A 19,247-nucleotide genomic window follows, 5' to 3' on the forward strand; every position below is an offset into this window, starting at 1 on the left:
CATAATTTATTTTAATCACTTTCAGTGGAGAAATGCTCTGGCCCGATGGTCGAAAATATATAGGGAAATTCAGTCAAAATATGCAGCATGGAGAAGGCCTGTATATGGTACCAAGTGGTGAACAATTCATAACTTACGAAGGTTATTGGAAAGATGGAAAACAAAATGGATTAGGTGTAGTAAAGTAAGAATATTATTTTTTTAGGAAATTCAGATAATAGTCTTATTCATCAAAGTAAGAATTTTTTAAAATATTCTAAAAAGTATTAAAACTTATCAAAAGATGTTGATAAACAAATGTTCTTTTTTATGATCATATTGTACAGATCTAAGAAATATCCTATAAAATATATTAAATAAAAGTAAATAATTTATTATATTTTTTAAGACTATTCAAATGATCAGTTACTAGCTTTTATTAATAGAAATTATTTAATTAAAACATAAAGAATTAAATTTTATAGATGATTAATATTGTTTTACATAAGAAAAGCATTTACAAGATTTATTCAATATATCTATCTTAGATATCAAATTTTAAACTGAGATATATTTGAAACATTAGAATTTGAATATCTTTATTTTTTTTATTAAAATAATAAAAACAATGCTTTACATTAGAAGCAGATAAAAGTGCCCATCCTCTTTGAAGCAATAATATATCCTAGTAAAACTCTATTAAAAACCCTAGTAAAAAATATATTGTAGTTTTATTTGTATCTTATTAATTGAAAAATATAAGGAGAAACAGGCAGATCATAAATATTTTAATATGATACCTTATTTTCTTGATTAAACCCCAGGATTCAAATAAACTCGGGGTTGAAAATCATGGAAAACATATTGAGGTACTTCACTGTATAAGATAATGTAGCATAGAGTGACAGGTAAGAAATTTAATTAAAATTCTACCTCTTTAAATTGCTTACAGTCAGACACCACTTTCTATTCTAAGTTTCATGGAAACATTTTTGGAAATAAAATTATAAATATTGTTGAATATCAAGCATGGAAAATTGCAATCTTATTAGATGAAGAATAATTAGGAAAACTCAAATTGGAAAAAGGTGGTGAGTTTGAACCAGAAGACAATAATCAAGATCTTATTCCAACAATGTCATTGAAGCAGACATGAATAACCAAATTGGAAGATGTTGAATCAAGTTAACTGTAAAAACAGTAATTATTTCAAATGTTGAAGTTGTAACTCATAAATACAATAATAAATGGTTTTAATAGTTTGGAAAATGTACAAGTAATTAAGATATTTCTATCAATTTTTACCCATTTATATCTAGTTGTAAGGTAAAAAAACACTGAGGGACATGTACATTTTAAAAATAAATCCCCCAGGGTTTGATTGAGGCAATACAATAATTCATCAAAATAACAAATTCTTTTAGATAAATTAGAAATTCCTTAGTGATTTCTGCAAATTGAGTGAAATTCTGTAAATGGGAATTGACATAACTTATTAAGCAGAAGATATACTTTAGATAATTGAATTGGCAGTTTGTTCATTGAATATTATGCAACTGATACCAAAATTGGAGTACTATTGTGTGTCATGATTGAAAACTAGTAAAAAAGTTGATCTAAGAGCTGTTTTTGAAGATATGACACATGGAAATGCTAAAGTATATTCTTTCTAATTACTAAAACTGTAACCAATTTATTAATATGTAGGTATTTTTAATATAAATCAAGAGCCTCATGTCAAAAGGTTAAAAATTTTGAAAACAAACCATCTTAACGTATACTAATTTTTACATTTATATACCAGTAATTGTTAAACAATTATCTCTATTTCTGCTTCATACCCACATAATTTTGTATTTTAAACTTTATGTTCTAAAATGAACATAAAAATGATTGCTTAAGATACTGAAAACACTTGTTTATTAAGAATTATTACTGGGTTATAAAGGTTTTAAATTTTGAATTTTTATTACATTTCAAAGTATTAAACAGAATTCTGGAAAAATCTTATAATTTTGAAGTTTTAAATAAATTAAATTTTGACAATAAAGCAAACATAAACTTTAATAATTTACACATATAATAATAATAATAAAATAAAAAATTTAATTTATAAACTTTGAGATGTAGCAGAGTTAGATGTGGTTTAAGATAAGTTACAAGATCAAAAATGCTGGCTATTCTTAATTATATCATGTAATATTCTTGTAGCATACCGTATTTTATGGACTATAAGACGCACCTTAATTTTTAAGCAATTTTTTTTAAAAATACCTATAAGACGCACCTGAACTCTGGAGACAATTTTTCGAAGAAAAAAGTGCGTCTTATAGTCCGTAAAATACGGTATTGAAAATGTAAATTTATCACATTTTACAGTTCTTATGAATAATCTTCAATGTAGATTTTTTTAAATATTTATTTTTTTAGGTATCCTAATGGAGATGTATATGAAGGTTTTTTTAAAGATGGTTATCGTCATGGTCATGGTGTACTCAAACTTGGCCAGTTTTTTTCTTCGGCAGCTAGTGTTTACATTGGTCAGTGGGCATTTAATCATCGTCATGGTTACGGTGTTATGGATGACATTCGTTCAGGTAAATATTCATCTCTTTGTATATTTTTAGTAAGTTAAAAAACTATATCATAATTATGTATACATATAATTTATTATAATTAATATATATAATTTAATTTAAGCCTGTGTTATATACCTGACATAAACCTGACTATTACACCGTTTTAGGGCTACAAGAATACTGATTAAATGATCAAATTTAGACTACAGGTAATTATTACCTGTAAAATATTAAATATTATTGAGATGGTGGCTATCAAAAAAAATTGTAGTAATAAAAATCATCTCATGGAAGATTAATAACAATAATGTTAATAATTAGTAACTAAATTAAAATTAAGCAAATAATTTAGAAATTATAGAAGAAAAACAACTCTTGCATACCATGCCAGATGTATTGTCACTTTTACTATCTGGACCTCTAATTTCTCCAGCATATGCAAGATATATATATATACAACACTCTTCAAGTTAAATATCTCCATGCTGCTGATTGGAGATATCTGCTGTCTACAGATCATCAAGATCATGGAAATCAGTCATGAACCCTGGAGCTACAGTCTCCCTATTCCCTCCGTACCAGTGTTTCCTTATGTACTCCTAAGATCAAAAGTATCAGGAATGATTCAATAAAATACAAGATTTGAATTTATTCATCAAAATTTATTTTGTTACCTTCAAAGTAATCCCCTTCCAACACAATGCACTTATGCCAATATTTTTTCCAATTCTCAAAACATACTTTAAAGTCATTTTTGTGAAACCCCTTCAGGACTCAAAGTGAATTTTGTTTTATGGCATCAGTCAAGTCAAAACAGTGACCACATAGCAGAAATTTTAGTCAAAGAAATAGAAAAAAGTCACTCTGTGCCATATCAGATCATATGGAGCATGCAGAACCATATTTGTTGAATTTTTGGCCAAAAATTGATGATGAAAAACAAACAATTATTTATTGTGACATTGTCACAATGCCATACTGCAATTTTTAATTTATTTCATTTAAAATATATCCTCTCCACTTCAAATTAGTAGCAGCTTGCCCACTGTACATCGTACTTTTCTTTTAACAATAGTCATTCCAGTCATCTATATAACACCTTTCAGGGGAAAAGTTTTGAGTTGAAATAATATGACTTCCGGTTTACATCATATATAGTTAATTGAAGTCTCCTGTCCTTAAGGTTTCCTTATCTGGTCTCAGATTTTATCTATCTAACTCCATTCTCAAGATAAATAAAAGATGGATGGACAGACGACAGTGAGAATTTATAGGTGTACAATTTTTTTCAAATTGCAGCCCAACAAGAGAAGAGCATTGTGAGCAAGTTCATTATCGTGGTGGAAAATCAATAAGTTTTCTCACCACAAATTTGGTCATTTTCTATGTATTGTGTGAGATCTGGAATTCCATCAGACTCAAAATTGTAATAATTTTCCTTATTGTAAACATCCTCGATAGAAAAAAAATTCCTAACCGAGAAAATATGCGTCCCTGGCTATATAACTGTCAACTATTTATTGTTCTTAAGCTGTATACAGATCATCTTGCAACTTAAGTTTATAGTTAATGTCCGAATTTGTCATATATTTTTGGTCCCGGGAACACCTATGATTCAAATCGCCATCAACCATTGATCACATGACCAATTTTCCCAGCCTAAAGCTATAAAAGTCACTTCTTCCCCCCTCAGGGGAGTCTCTTATCATCTGCCGGACCAACGCTATTGCAGGTCGTCACCACTCTGGACCTACAGTTCCAGCGTCACCGCGCTCAGTTGTGACTTTATAAAAGTGTGCCATTCCCGGATTCCGATATACACTTCTTGGATTTCAAAGTGCTAACTCGATAAGGAACATATTAAGAGGTATGAACTGAACCTGTAAGCTCTCTCTTGAACCCTACGTGAATTAGGGAAATTAGTCAACTTTTGTAATTGTGTCCTTTGTTTAATTCCACTAAATCTTGTTTTAATTGTTAAATGGTGTCCTCTTTGACTCGAATATCGCTTTTGCCTTATCGTCGACCCCTTTTCACCTCCCATCCACTCGCCCGACAAGAAGAGTCCTGACTCTCGGGATCGAAATCGTAAACTTAGCCATCTTGACAAGTGAAAGGTCAACAACCTGTTGCCAGAAAGAAGAGATACGACTTCCTCCTACCTCCCTCGATCACACAATTGCTTCATGCAAACAATGCAAAGTGCTCAAATAATAATTTTTGATGACAGTTTGGCCAGTTGGAAAACATTTATGATGCATAATACAAACAAGGAAAATACTCAACAAGACCTTAATAGGCCCAAAACCTGTTATAAAACATATTTGCTTGAGATTTGTCCAATAGTTCTTTCTACAGAGTGCTCTGAATACTTACTATGATCACTCTATATTTTATTATTTCTTTTTGATTTTATTTATGATTATTCTAGCTTTAAAAATCTTAAATTGAAATACAGTAGAGTGTCGTTTATCCAAAAGCCAATCAACTGAAAGCTTTCCAGTCGGACTGTGTCGTGCTGAATTGAACGTTTTTGATACTAGATTAACTTCTAATGTATAATTTTCTTGTTTTTATATCTTTCAATATATTTATTTTGTTTGTACAAAATTAAGAAATGATTTTTAAGAATACAATAGCCATGATTATTATTATAAAAATTTTCGTTAGGCTTAAAATCAACAAAAATTGAACGCGTAGTGATGCAACAGAGAAAAATTTTAACATGGGATAGGTTAATATTTTTTCTCATACACAATTGGTTATCCGAACAAGTCCCCAATCGATTCGGATAAATGACGCTCTACTGTAATAGAAAATTTGAAAAAGCATATTCTTTTGAAGAGGTTCTACAGATTGAAGTGATTATTAAATACTTAAAAAGAATTGCCATTAAAAATATTTGTTTATTTGCACTGTTTTATTACTGTATTGTAATGCTTATTAGAATATTATCTTAATATAAATATTTTTAAATTTTTATTTATAGAATTAATTTTACTAAGTATTTGTTTATTGTTTAACATTAATCTGTTTCTATATAGAGTGATTTTTAGTTTTTACATTCTGTTATAACTGTAGCTTGAATATAACTTCAATATTTACATTTTCAAATTTAAATATCTTTAAAATTTCAAATTTTTTTAGAGTTTAGATAATTTATTTTTTAATAGGAGAAAAATACATGGGAATGTGGCAAGAAGATTGTAAACATGGGAATGGCATGGTTGTAACTATTGATGGCATTTACTATGAGGGAAATTTTGTTATGAATAAACTTTCTGTAAGTAATATTAGTTTCTTTCAAATTTATATTATATTGAAAAATGACTGTATTTATTATTACTATTATTAGGGCTATGGAGTAATGATTTTTGAAGATAATACATGTTTTGAAGGTGAATTGGGAGCAGGTGGTGTACTTAATGGAAAGGTGAGAAATCATATTCAATAATCTAATTCTACAATCATTTCAGTTTATTTTTAAGGTCTTAATATAGGATTAAATATTTAAGAAAAATTTTAAAGTAATATATGTATTAACTTTATAAAAGTTTAATTATAGTAAGTTTAAATTAATTTATATTGTACTTTTCAATTTATCTAGGGCACTCTTCATCTTTCCAATGGTGATAAAATTGAAGGATGTTTCACTGGAAAATGTTGTGATAGTTTTAAAATACAAGGAATCTATCACAAGTCACAACATCCATTAACTCCAATATCAAACTTTCATGATAAAAAGAAAACAAATCTAAGGTTATTAATTTTTTATAATATGATATCAATTAAAGTTAGTATTTTGCTATTAAAAATATACTTTTATAAAATAACTTATTAAACTAAACTTCTTGATTAAATATTAATACTGTATGCAATCAAAATATTGTGATAATTTTATTAATATTGTAATACTTAACATAATATTTTTATATTTTAGACATTAAAAATATATTATAGTAATAAATTGCAGTAAGTATGAATATTGAATTTGTTTTATTAATTAAAGTAGATTTTTCAAATAATTTTTTATAACATATTTTTAGACTAGGGGAAGCTAATCTACAGCTCAGAGGTTGTAAATTTCTTTGGATATTATTTCTTTTCTGATTAGCATGAAACTTGAGAAAAACATATTTAAAGAAAATATAATTTTAAACAAAAATAAATAAATTTAATAGGCAATGATTCATAAAAAGTTGAATATGAAAAACATATATTTTTATAAATATACAAATTTTATCTAATATTCCAGTATATATCTGTTACATTTTAATATAAGAATGCATGAGAATTACATATTTGCTTCTTTCTTAAAATACATATAAACATACTAAGAAATAATAATTTGCTGTTTTTTTTAACTTTTTCTGCATAATATTGAATCTGGGTTAACATTTAAAATATGTATTCTTAATTTATTGTTGAACATTTTTACAAAATTTCTTTGTAGGTAATATTTAATATGCAATTTTAAATGTCTGTATAATAATTCAATGTGATTAACAGTTATTGATCAATTAAAAGTAGTTTTATACAGGGTATCTCAGATTAACCTAATAGTTTTTAAATACAACTGTGACTGAAGCCATAAGGATGGAGAGAATGATCTTGGAGCACACACGCTGTTTAATTTAAAGCCATTTAGTAACAATTGAAATTAGTGTTAATAATAAAATTACATTTTTTTTGTATGAAAACCATCATGAGTTATATGAGCAACCTTTATACAATGTTAAGGTTATTGCTTGGTATGGTGTAGCAACTTTTGGAATGATTGGTCAATATTTTTCCAAAGAAAAGGAAGGCTGGAGCTGCAAGAGTAATTGAACATTGAAATGTTTCACAACTTTCTTGAACTGCAGTTTCCCCAGGGTGATGTTGAATATCAGAATCTGTGATTTTAAGAAGATGGGACAACGTCTCAGACCGGGAACAATTCAAAGCCTGTGGTAAAGTTGAATAGGAAGAACATCAGGGGTGAAATGGCAGCAATTTTCCCTGAAATGTTGTAGAAAGTCATAGAGAATGATTGCAAGCATGTGCAGACACCACCTTATGTAACAACATTCAAAAAGTGATTATTTAAAAAAGTTTTGTGTTAAATACTCTAAGGCTAGGTGGAGGATGATGATGATAAATTAATATAGAATAATTATGTGACTTGTACACTATTTTAATTAAAAACCATCAGGTTAATCTGCCACACCCTATATTATAAAACATGATCATATAAGAATTCGGTAAAATGAAGCAGTGAAAAGAGACAATGGACAGAACAGATTTTCACTTAAATTTTGTAAATTACACAAATCATTGGCTTTACTATTATTATCAAGATATTCAAAAAAGTTTTTGCTCTACATAAATGTTACAGACTACTTTAATTTTTTCAAAGTATACCTTCTTCTAATAAATATTCATCTAAGAATTAAACATATGATTTTTATCAGAGTTTAATTAACGTTTAACTAGAGATCAATTTGTTTACGTTTATTTGAATTATCACTAATAATTATAATTTTAAAATATGAGATAGTGGGTGATCGGTTAACGAACAAATCGGATAATGAACACCTCATAGAACAAACACAAGAAGAAGCGATGTAAAATAATGAATACCGATTCGTCTTCTCTTGTTTTCGGGCAACAATTTGAAACTTTTCAGAGCTCGGGAGACGTCGACATTGACACTCAACCCGGTAGTATATACTGATCAGATAGTATTCCTCTGAACTTTGAAACTCTCCCTTGAATTTCAGCCTTTTATTTTTCTGACAAACAACTTTCTTATAGTATTTACCAGACTGTCGAGCGGGCACGCGTTAAGTTTTGAGTCTGTTTTTATTTTTGAAAGATGAGAGTAAAATAGCAAAGTGGGCAGAAGATGTCTGATGTTGCTGGGCAGTATGGCTTAAACAAGTCTACAGTAGACCACAGTTCAATCTTATCTAAGAAAGATACTGTATAATCAAGAAGACTCAAGCAGCTTAAGGAGTAACAAAAATCACATCTGAGAAATAAAGAACATTGAAGAGCTCATAATGAAACCTGAAACTGATCTGATGACAGAAGAATGTCAAGAACTCTTGAACGAAGAACACCAAGAAACTCAGCGAGATATGTTTTCTTCTGAAAAAGAGTATTAATGCCGACATCTTTTATTAAAGATCTTTTGAAGAAGTGGGAGAATGTCAGAACGGCAGTCTTAGAATGGCATCCAAACCAGATTGAGGTTAATAGGCTTGGGGATCTCTACAACGACAATACTATTGATTACTGCTGAAAAATCCTGAAGAATAGAGAAAAGCAATCGACATTAGACAGATTCTTTAACTCCCACAAACGGAAAAAACACAACTAATAAAAATGCAAGACTGTGTATATATGTATTTTTATTATTATATATAAATAAATGTAGTAAGAAAGTATATATTTTTTATTTTTTGGGGTCTCCAGAATGAATTAATCAAATTCCCATAAAAACCTATGGTAAATCGATAATCGGTTAACGAACAAAGTCTTGGAACGGATTATGTTTGTTAACCAATCACCCACTGTATTTAAATATATTATTTTTCTTTTTTAACTTAGTGATTGTAATGTTAAATTCAAAATACTTAATAGAATATTTTTGTATTATACATATACATAAAGCTGCATTATAAAATAGAATGTATCTTTAAATTATTTTTATAATTACTTTATTTTCCCAGTTGTTATAAAACTCAGTTCTTTAGTAAGCAAATATTATTTGATTTTTTTTGTATTAGTATAGTAATGATTTACAGCTTCTTATTCACTTCTAGAGATGTTATAATTTTGAAATTTATCAAGTAGTGTTCTGTTGATAAATGAAAATAAATATATATGATACAATACAATTATATAAATAATTTCAATAATTAGAGTCATTTACGTTCATGTTAATTTAGATTTTTTTAAAATTGATTTTGGAAACATTCAAATTCTTATATAATGCATTTAAAAATTCGTATGTGTAGTAAATGTAAATAAATTAGTGTATTCAGAATTCTTTATATGAAATACTGCTATGATTATCTGATTTCAAATTTAATAAATGAAATTTTGTAAGATTTTTCTCAATACAGCATTGTATAACTTTACAAAACAATATATTTTGGAAATTTCCACAAAAAGCAAACATTTTGAAAATCTATTTATCTTTATTAAACTATATTAAAGTTCACAAGAAATGAAGAAAAAGAAAATGATAAGATATTGATGAAGGAATTTCTTGGACTACTTTATATATTTGATAAGAAAAATGTTATAAAATTTTGTAATTTTATGCTGACATAAAAAGCTTATATGAGAGGATAATTTTTTTATATCTTATTAAATGCAATTGTGCCATTTTAATTAATATATATATAAAAAAAAATAATGTAAAAGAATGAATCAAAATTTTGAGAAATTTGATAATTTATTTTTAAATTAAATATTCAAGAATAAAACTTACAAAATTATCAAAATTTATTAATTATTCTTTTGTATTCAATTATTATAATTTTTTTGTATAATTTACTTAATACAACACGCACAGCATTACATTAACACACACTTATGTTATAATACCATTATCAATATAAATACAGTTTCAGCTGAAATAAATAATTATTTTTATTTTTGATTAAAATAGAAATGTATATTATAACTATTTTATTTTGGAATGTTTTTAAACTTTTCTGTTTAAACTGTTGGAAAATATATTTTTTATTAATAGTAATTAGTTATATAATTTGGAATAAAAAAAATATTAAAATACTGCATATTGATGTTGAGTCTAATAATAATAAAAAAATGTCAACAATGTCAAAATAATTGAATGAGTTTGCAGGATAAAAATGAGAAATCATATTTTCTGTTTATAAATATGATTTTTCAACATAATTGTTATGGAATGAAATCTAATTTTATATATAATAATATTACTGTTTTGAATTTTAAATGAATTGGTTCGAAAGCAAAATTAAATTAATGTTAGCTTTCCATTTTCATTGCAATTTATTATTCTATGTAAACCCTATATATATATATATATATATTCCCACAAAAATAAATGTTTATTCTTTATTTGTTTTCAAAGAGTTTTATTATTACAAATCATTTCTTATTTAGTTCATTTGGCCAGTTGTGTGTGCCTGCAGATAAGAAATGGGAAGATATATTCGGTCATTGTTGTGAGATGTTAGGTGTACTGGGAGTCAATCCTAAAATAGACACTGAAAGAGCTTGGGAAGCAATAGCTGTTGCAATAAGCAAAAGAAAGAAAGAGCTTCAATCCAAGAAAAGGTGGTAATTTATAAATTTATTAACATCAATAATAAATACAAGTGATTGAATATTTCAAACTTTCTCAGATCTCAGCTTAATCAAGAAGACATCGATATTTTGGAACGTATACCAAAAATTGGCATTGAAATTGAGAAATTAACATTTGATGGATATAAAGAAATTGAGGAATATTTACAGAGAGCATCTAATTTCCATTTTCATCCAATAGGATTATTAATAGAAGGATTGGTTGATGTATATAGGTTAGAATTAATTTTATATTTCTTTACTATAAATATGTTAAAAGTACTGCATTTTAGAAATAGGAATAATTTAGTAGACAGATGTAAAATTAATTTGTTTCAAGATTTAATTTTTTGATTTTGTTACAAGAGCTACTTATTTGGGTATTGGTGCTCATCCACGTCTCTTACCACATGCCATAGCAGAAATAAATTCTTTTATTAAAAGAACATATTCAATAATAAGGTAATATTTTAATTTAATTTAGTATTATTTGTATTAAAAATTATTAGAAACTGTAATAATTTTATTTTGTTTAGAATATTATTTCCTGGACTTCCTCATCCTGATCATCCATTATCATTAAATCCTGCCAATTCTGATGAATGGAGTACTTTATCTGATGTAGAAAAGGAGTCTAATAGGTATATAAATGCTATTATGTTATGCTAGTATGCATTTTAGAAAATTTCAGATGAATGTCTTAATAATGCAATAACATGATTTGCATTTAATTTTTTCAAAATAATTATTTCTAGTATTGTTGCAACTCCAGCAAGTCTCCTCCATCCAATCTTGTTACCTAGAATTTACCCTCCATTATTCACACTCTATGCTCTATTCAATGAGAAAGAGAATGAAAAATATTGGGAACGTTTACTCAAATGGAATAAACAGTCAGATGTAGCACTTATGACTTTCCTGGGAGTAGACATGTAAGAAATTTGTTTCTTTTATTTGCTTTATGCCTGGTTGTTGTTTTGCAGTTTCATCAGTGGCCGTCAACATTTATTGATTCATTTTATACAGAGAATGCATTTCAGAACATTTTGTCCCTCATCAGCCCCTATACAAGTTATTGTCAATAATCATACATCATTTTAGACATATGTAGATGAGAAATGAATATGTATAGATGAGAATTCCACTTATACTTTTTGATGGGGATTACTTTATACATTAAAAAATAAATAAAAGAAACAGCCAACTGTTTTAATATACAACAAATGTTAAACCTTTAGAATCACATTTTCTACTTTTAATCATTTCCAATTCCAAAGCACTTTTTACAGCCCCACTCCATTATTTTGCCTTTGTTTTTCCCTAATTGTAACTGTATGTCCCCTTCAAAACTATTTTTTGTTTTTTAGTTATTTTAACGGAATCTTTAACTATTTCACAATTGTTATTGTTTGCAATATTCTACTACTGCAAAGGTATCGTTATTATACTTTATTGCTGCAATATGTTCTTTTATTCTAAGTTCCCTACCAGTTTCTCCTACATACACATGTGCAAATAAGTGAAATAATTAGTCTTTTTATTGAATGGTTACAATAAAAAAAAACAACAAATCAGTGGTTATCCAATATGGATCAGAATAGAATAAATATTACCAACACTCCCAACTAATCACAATTTATAAAGACTATGAGAAAGGCATTTTTTTAAAAATAAATAAAAGGAATTAAAAATTACCAAATAATGTTAATACCAGAATTGTTGAACACACTAGGAAAATTAATTATGAATAAAAAAATTAAAAAAATAAAAGGAAAATTTAAGAAGCAAAAAATTTAGTCTATAAATTTAACTGTAATTGTGCTAATGTACATGTGTAGTATGTAGGAGAAACTGATAAGAAACTTAAAATTAGAATAAAAGAACATATTGCAGTAATAAAGTACAACAACAAATTCTCTGCAATAGCAGAACATTGCAACAATAACAATTGCAAAATAGTTAAAGATTCCATTAAAATAAAATAATTAAAAAACAAAAAAATAGTTTTAAAAGTGAAGTTATAAAGTTAAAAGAAACAGAAAAAATTAATAATAATAACAATGGTTTATAAATACATGGTTCTTGGTATCCTATTTTAAACACCAGAGGGGATATACAATTACGATTAGGAAAAAACAAGGGTGAAAAGGAGTGGGGCTATAAAGGTTCTTTGGAACTGGAAATGATTAAAAGTAGAAAATGTGATTCTAAAGATTTAACATTTGTTCTATATTTAAAAAGTTGGCTTTTTTTTTTTTTTTTAAATGGATAAGGTATTCATCATCAAAAAATGTAAATGTGGAATTCTTATCCATGTAAATTCATTTGTCTAAAATGATGTATGATTATTGACAATGTGTAACTTGTATAGTGGCTGATGAGTGACAAAATGGTCCAAAATGCATTTCCCATATAAAATGAATCAATAAATGATGATTACCATTAATGAAACTGTAAAAAATTTGTGTAACATTTTGAAGTATTAAAAATTTCTGTTTTTGAAACTTAAATTAAAAGTTGATGTTGGCATTGAAAATATAACAATTTATTCACTATACTGGGATGTAGTCAGAAATTTGAGTGTGGGTTACTTGTGTAGAAGATGGCTTGCATAGACTTAGTGTAGGTAGACAAATTACCATAAACATGCAATAGCCCATGATCACCAGCAACAAATTATTGTTCAAACAGCTGCCTTATCAGTATTTTATGTCATATGAAGCCGTACGCAAACTATAGTAAACAAAAAAGTGGGGCTGAACAGGTATTAAATTTTATTCTTTATCTCACGACTTTTCATATAGCTTAGTATTTAAGTCTGATGTACCTGTTTTTTACACTTTTTGCTGTTAATTTAAATGGTGTGGCAGAGGTGCCAACAGATAGTGAAAGGCAGAAGAGTTTGTGTGGGAAATACAACTTTGTATGGCTACATCCTTGACTATATTTAGAGGAAAAAGAAACATTCTTATAAAAGTGTTTTGCATTATTTGATTATATTCGACTATAGTTTTTAGTAGATATTTAAGTTTACATATCAGTAAAAATATCAAATATGTTTGTTTAAAATTAATATTGATGATCTGTATAATAAGTGTGTAATCTAGCTAAGCCAATATTTTATATCAATTTAAGGTAATTAATCTCATTATAATACAGTTTTTATTTAAATTTTTGATTAATTTTTTTAAATCCATATCTTAAATATATGATATCTATATTTACTTATATTTGTAATTTATTTTAACATTAATATGTACTTTATTAATTTAAAAACTTTTTTAAATTTGACTTTGATTAATTCTTCTCATAGAAATATATTTCTATGATAAGAATTTAATACTATACTAGAATAGATATTTTAAAATTAATAATTTGATAATGTAACTTACTTCAAATTCCACAAAAACTGATAGAAATTTAATCTATTTTTGAAAATATAGAGTTTTCTATTTTTAACTACTTTCAATAAATATTACAATAAAATATTTACAAATTGACTCTTCTCTGGTAAACAGCAAATATGAAATAAATATAGTCAATGCGATAAATTCAAATAATATATAAGTATATAAAAGAAGTGAAACTACTCATTTTTGTTTATCGTATTTAATTAAAATGTGCTGATTTTAAAAGTGTTTTAAATATAAGAATTTATAGTTTCGCACTCAGTTTTAGTAATACTACTTGTCTTATAAGCTTTTATTATATATGAATTGTAATTATAGTTTAAGTAAATCATTCACATATTGATAAGTATTAAGTAACTTTAATAGATCTTAATTTGATTTATTTTACATCTAAAAGTTATTTAATAATAATTGGAAACTTTTTTTAACTGATAATTTTATAGTTTGTTTTCGAACAAATATTTACGTTCTAATTCTGTATACTTTATGATATAAAATAATTATATTTAATATCATATTGTGTAAATATTATTCTATAATTAGTATAATAGGAAAAAACTTATTTTTTTTTAAATAAATAAAATAAAATGTAAGCTATTTTAAAAGCATTTGGTTGTTTTCTTGATAAAAATAGCTTGTTCGTTATGTACTTGTCAAAAATTTTAATTGTTTTTTCATAACTTATTTTAAAATATTTACAAAAACTTCTTTTTTTAATAATAAAGCTGACTTGGATATGAAGAACAGTACAATGTTTATTCAATTTTGTTTTAAAAAAAAATTAAAAATGCTAAAATAGAACTTTATTATAATCAGTTGTTATCTTCTTTTAGATTTAATTTAATGGTTGGTATTCAAGATTGTTTTACCAAGTAAAATTAATTTTATATCAAAACTACATTATAATATGAGGATTGTTAATTTTAGTAAAAATAATACAGTAATGGTATTTTCCTAGTAGATAGACACACGAATTAAGGTATTAAATAAAAAATTGGTCAAAAACTGCAAATTATATCTTTAGCACTTACAAATAATTTATATTATTTATTTGTTTATAAGATTGTTAAGAAATTATAAATTATTTCAGTATAGTTTAGTTTAATAAAATTTATAAACATATTGTATTAGATATGTAAAAATAATCATTATTTTTAGGAAATTTTGGGTAACATCGGATGATGACGCTATTGGAGAACGTCGCCAGGTATTTGTTTGTTATCTTTTTTCATTTAAAAAAATTAATTACTGTAAAGAAATTTATTTTGTCATTTTCACTTGACTAGAGTCTATGCAAAGTCAAGGATAAATATTTTGCAACTGCAGTTGAAACTCTGCAACATATCAGGTAAACAAAATTGCAGATCTGAATGTTATAAACTTATGATATTAAATTAACATTTTTTATTTATTTAATGTTTTAGCACTGCTTTTACGCCATTGGATAAATTGAAAGTAATATATCAGACTTTCTACGAAATAAATAAGGTCGACATCTATTTTAATAGTACATTAGCATTTAAATAATAGTACGAATATAATTTACCAATTGTTTTACAGGATGTCCAAACACATTTAAGTTCAGACTTTTTGTGGAAGATGGATGACCTATTTCCTGTCTTTCAGTATGTTGTAGTCAGAGCTCGAATACGTCATCTAGGCTCGGAAATTCATCTCATAGATGACTTAATGGAGCGACACCTCCAAAATGGCGAATACGGCATCATGTTTACTACTTTGAAAGTAAGAGAGATTATTTTACTTATATGTATATAGAAATAATAATACTTTAAATGATTATTTAGCATGTAATTAATTCCTGTTAAAAATATGAGAGTATTTGTGGATGATTTAACAGAATTAAATTAATTTTAATTTTTCAAAATTAAATCCATTATAGGCATGCTACTTTCAAATCAGGACAGAAAAAATAGATAATAATTAATGTTGGCAGTACTTTTATAAAGTACAGGACGAACCTCACAGTTTTGCTCAAATAATTAGTCACAAATTAAATCGGCAACAGATGACATTTAGAATGGTATTTATAAATATTTTAAAAGTTTATTTTTCTTCTATAAATTTGTACAAATAAAGAGAAAATTATTTAACAGCTTTTGTATGTATAATCATATTTATTAAATATTGCTGTATGCTTCAAAGAACCAAAGTAAGCATGCAGAAAAAGTTAGTGGCATTTTTTAAAGCTGAAAAAAAAAGCAAAGAAATATTCTAAGTTTTATATTATACAGATTATATGTATGTAGTTTACACAGAAGTTTATGTAGATATTCAGCTTTTTGTAAATGCAAATGCTTAAAAATTGTAATTTTTTTTTGTATTCACTAAAAATTTCTACATCAATAATCATTTTGTAATTGCGTTAAAGTTAGCAAATTTTAAATTATGTGTATAATTTAAATTTGTATATAAAATAATGTTAATTCAAAGTATATTTTTACAATGTAATTTCAGGATTGATACAATTTAAAATAATAAAAAATCAAAATGTTTTCTAATTTGTATTTTATTTTATTTTTTCATTTTTACTATCTAAATATAGCAATTAATTGAAAAACATACATTAATTTGCTATAAACAACATATTACATTTCCATTACATTCTATCTAATGTTTTATATAATTTTAATTTTTAGTAAAAAAAAACTTAGTTTACATAATTTTATTACTTGTGATACGAATTTTTGTTTATACATTAGCAACAGTTGCTTTTGTTGTACACTTCTGATTCAATTTGAAATATTACTGAGCGGGAGTACATCAGTTAACTGCAATAAATGCCATTAATTTATACGAAAAATGAAAATAATTTATAGCTACGATTTAGATTATCATTATCATAGATTTTATTGCGCTTAGGATTAATTTTCCATGCATTATCTTCATTCCTTTTTTTTGAATCACTTCTGTTTGCATTTTTTCTGTCATTTTTTACTGATCAATCATGTGTTTATCGATTCATCCCAAGAAATTTTTGTATTTCTTACTTAACTTTCGTTCAATTTGTATTTATCCAAGTCTCTATTCCAAAATTTTCTATGCCGTTATCACTATTTTAAATGTTATACTAATCAAATTGAATACTACTATTATATTTATAACTGACCCCGCCGATGTGTCGGGTGACGTTACAAATCACTTAACATTCGGTATATCTATTACGTATATTATACTTCGCATGTTAAAATATTTAATTCTTCAATTCTAAACCATTATTAATGTACAAGAAATAACTACCGCTTTGTAATAATTTTATTATTATTAATAAAACGGAAGAGGAATTAAAAAATCGTCGCGCTTAAACTTATTTTTAAAAATATATTTAAATCGGATAGTTTAAATTGTTTTAACGCTTTAAACAATGACAATTTAAAGTCCTTTCGAGTATTATTATTATTTTTTTCCTAGCACGAAGGCGAATTGACTTCTATAATTGCTTTCTCCATAATTCGTTACAATATACGTTCTTAGACCAATTAACAGATCCACATAAACTTGACCTTGTTCGGTTCCAATTAACGTATTCGACGATGGATTCGCCGTATCCGTAATTATTTATTAGAACAGAAATATAGATTAACAATTGTAACCGATAATAATTTCCATTGAAAATACCGGCTTATATAAAAAAATAATAATTAGAAATAATTGGAACGGGATAAAAATGTATGTATGTATATAACAAATAGCTAGATAAGCTCTATGATAATTTATGTTGCATTTCCTGTGTTTTGACACAGTCGACTTTCCATAAACCTCTCCTGTTTACGTCATACGATGCGTAGGTTTCTACGTTAAAGGTCAACCCAAGCACTTGTCTCGTACAGCGCCTACGTCTAATAAATTTAAATTATATAATTTTTATTTAAATCTGTATTTTTTGCTCGAGCTCATTTAAATTAAAATGCTAAACGATAATCGGAATTACGATTTAAATTGTTTAAGGTGGACGAAATAATAAGTGGAAATGATTGCTTGGGACGAGGACAGATGGCGACACTGCGAATAACTAACGTATGAGTGATCTTTCCTGGAAATTTCGACTGTTTATACCCCTTCTCGTTGAAATACGCAGTTTCTGAGAAAAACGACTTGTTGGGAATTGCGGAAATATTAAAAAACGCTATCGAGGATTCGCTATCGTAACAGTAAACGTTAATAAATATTTAAAATCTTTTATATTTAACTTATGATTTAACACAAATTACAATAAAATCGTTCATTCGTCCAGCGCTAAATTCCTTTTAAATATTACGAAAAACAAAAATGAATTCCTATGTAAATAATAAACATTGTTATTCAAAGCATCGGAGCGCCATCTACCGAAGTTAATTAAAATTAATAATTATAGAAATGAAAAATATTTCTGATCGACAAGAATAAACGTTGATAAAACTAACGAAGGTGCTTTTTTGTGTGTGAAATGTTATACGAAAGAGGTTATTCTCACCCGTAATAAAATCTAATAGGCATAAATTTAAGTGAAAGAAAGATATACAGAAATCGAGATGAAGTTTTTCGTTGAATCGGGGAAGCCCCGCAGACAATAAATCCCTAATTTTATTATTATTATTATTATTATTATTATTATTATTACACGATTAATGGTTTTGACGTCGTTAGGGTCAAGTTGGTCGTCTTGGAATGATATTGAGTTACATCGGAAACGACCTTATTTTTCTTAATTAACCTTATTAAAATTCATTTTGACTCGGTAACGCCTTCGATGCCCCGAACTTTACGTCAAACGCAAATTTATATGGAACAGAATAAATTCGATAATATTACAAAAACGTCTTTAGTATTCTACAATGGTTGTGTTTTATTTAATTTAAAGAACGGTGTTCTGTAAACACGACCAATCTCGAAAATGTCTTGTGAAGTCGGATATATTCTTAGAAGAAGGCGAATCTAAAACTGTATGTTTAGTGGA

At 26.5% G+C, this 19,247-nt stretch overlaps 1 protein-coding gene across 1 annotated transcript in view; it reads left to right on the forward strand.

Moving 5' to 3' along the window:
• Window positions 1-16,814, forward strand: part of Als2 (Amyotrophic lateral sclerosis 2) — a 34,310-nt gene extending 17,496 nt beyond the window's left edge. The window contains exons 14-28 of the mRNA XM_067281287.1: window positions 26-184; window positions 2,410-2,576; window positions 5,732-5,841; window positions 5,914-5,991; window positions 6,166-6,317; window positions 10,701-10,874; window positions 10,943-11,119; window positions 11,250-11,345; window positions 11,420-11,524; window positions 11,639-11,815; window positions 15,452-15,500; window positions 15,580-15,641; window positions 15,718-15,781; window positions 15,854-16,036; window positions 16,194-16,814. Of these exons, the coding sequence (XP_067137388.1) occupies window positions 26-184; window positions 2,410-2,576; window positions 5,732-5,841; window positions 5,914-5,991; window positions 6,166-6,317; window positions 10,701-10,874; window positions 10,943-11,119; window positions 11,250-11,345; window positions 11,420-11,524; window positions 11,639-11,815; window positions 15,452-15,500; window positions 15,580-15,641; window positions 15,718-15,781; window positions 15,854-16,036; window positions 16,194-16,238 (1,798 nt within the window). The 3' untranslated portion in view covers window positions 16,239-16,814. The remainder of the gene's footprint in view (window positions 1-25; window positions 185-2,409; window positions 2,577-5,731; window positions 5,842-5,913; window positions 5,992-6,165; window positions 6,318-10,700; window positions 10,875-10,942; window positions 11,120-11,249; window positions 11,346-11,419; window positions 11,525-11,638; window positions 11,816-15,451; window positions 15,501-15,579; window positions 15,642-15,717; window positions 15,782-15,853; window positions 16,037-16,193) is intronic.
• Window positions 16,815-19,247: the final 2,433 nt, after the last annotated feature.

Source organism: Centruroides vittatus, unplaced genomic scaffold (assembly GCF_030686945.1).
Source record: "Centruroides vittatus isolate TY-2023 unplaced genomic scaffold, ASM3068694v2 contig_914, whole genome shotgun sequence".
Taxonomy (NCBI): domain Eukaryota; kingdom Metazoa; phylum Arthropoda; class Arachnida; order Scorpiones; family Buthidae; genus Centruroides; species Centruroides vittatus.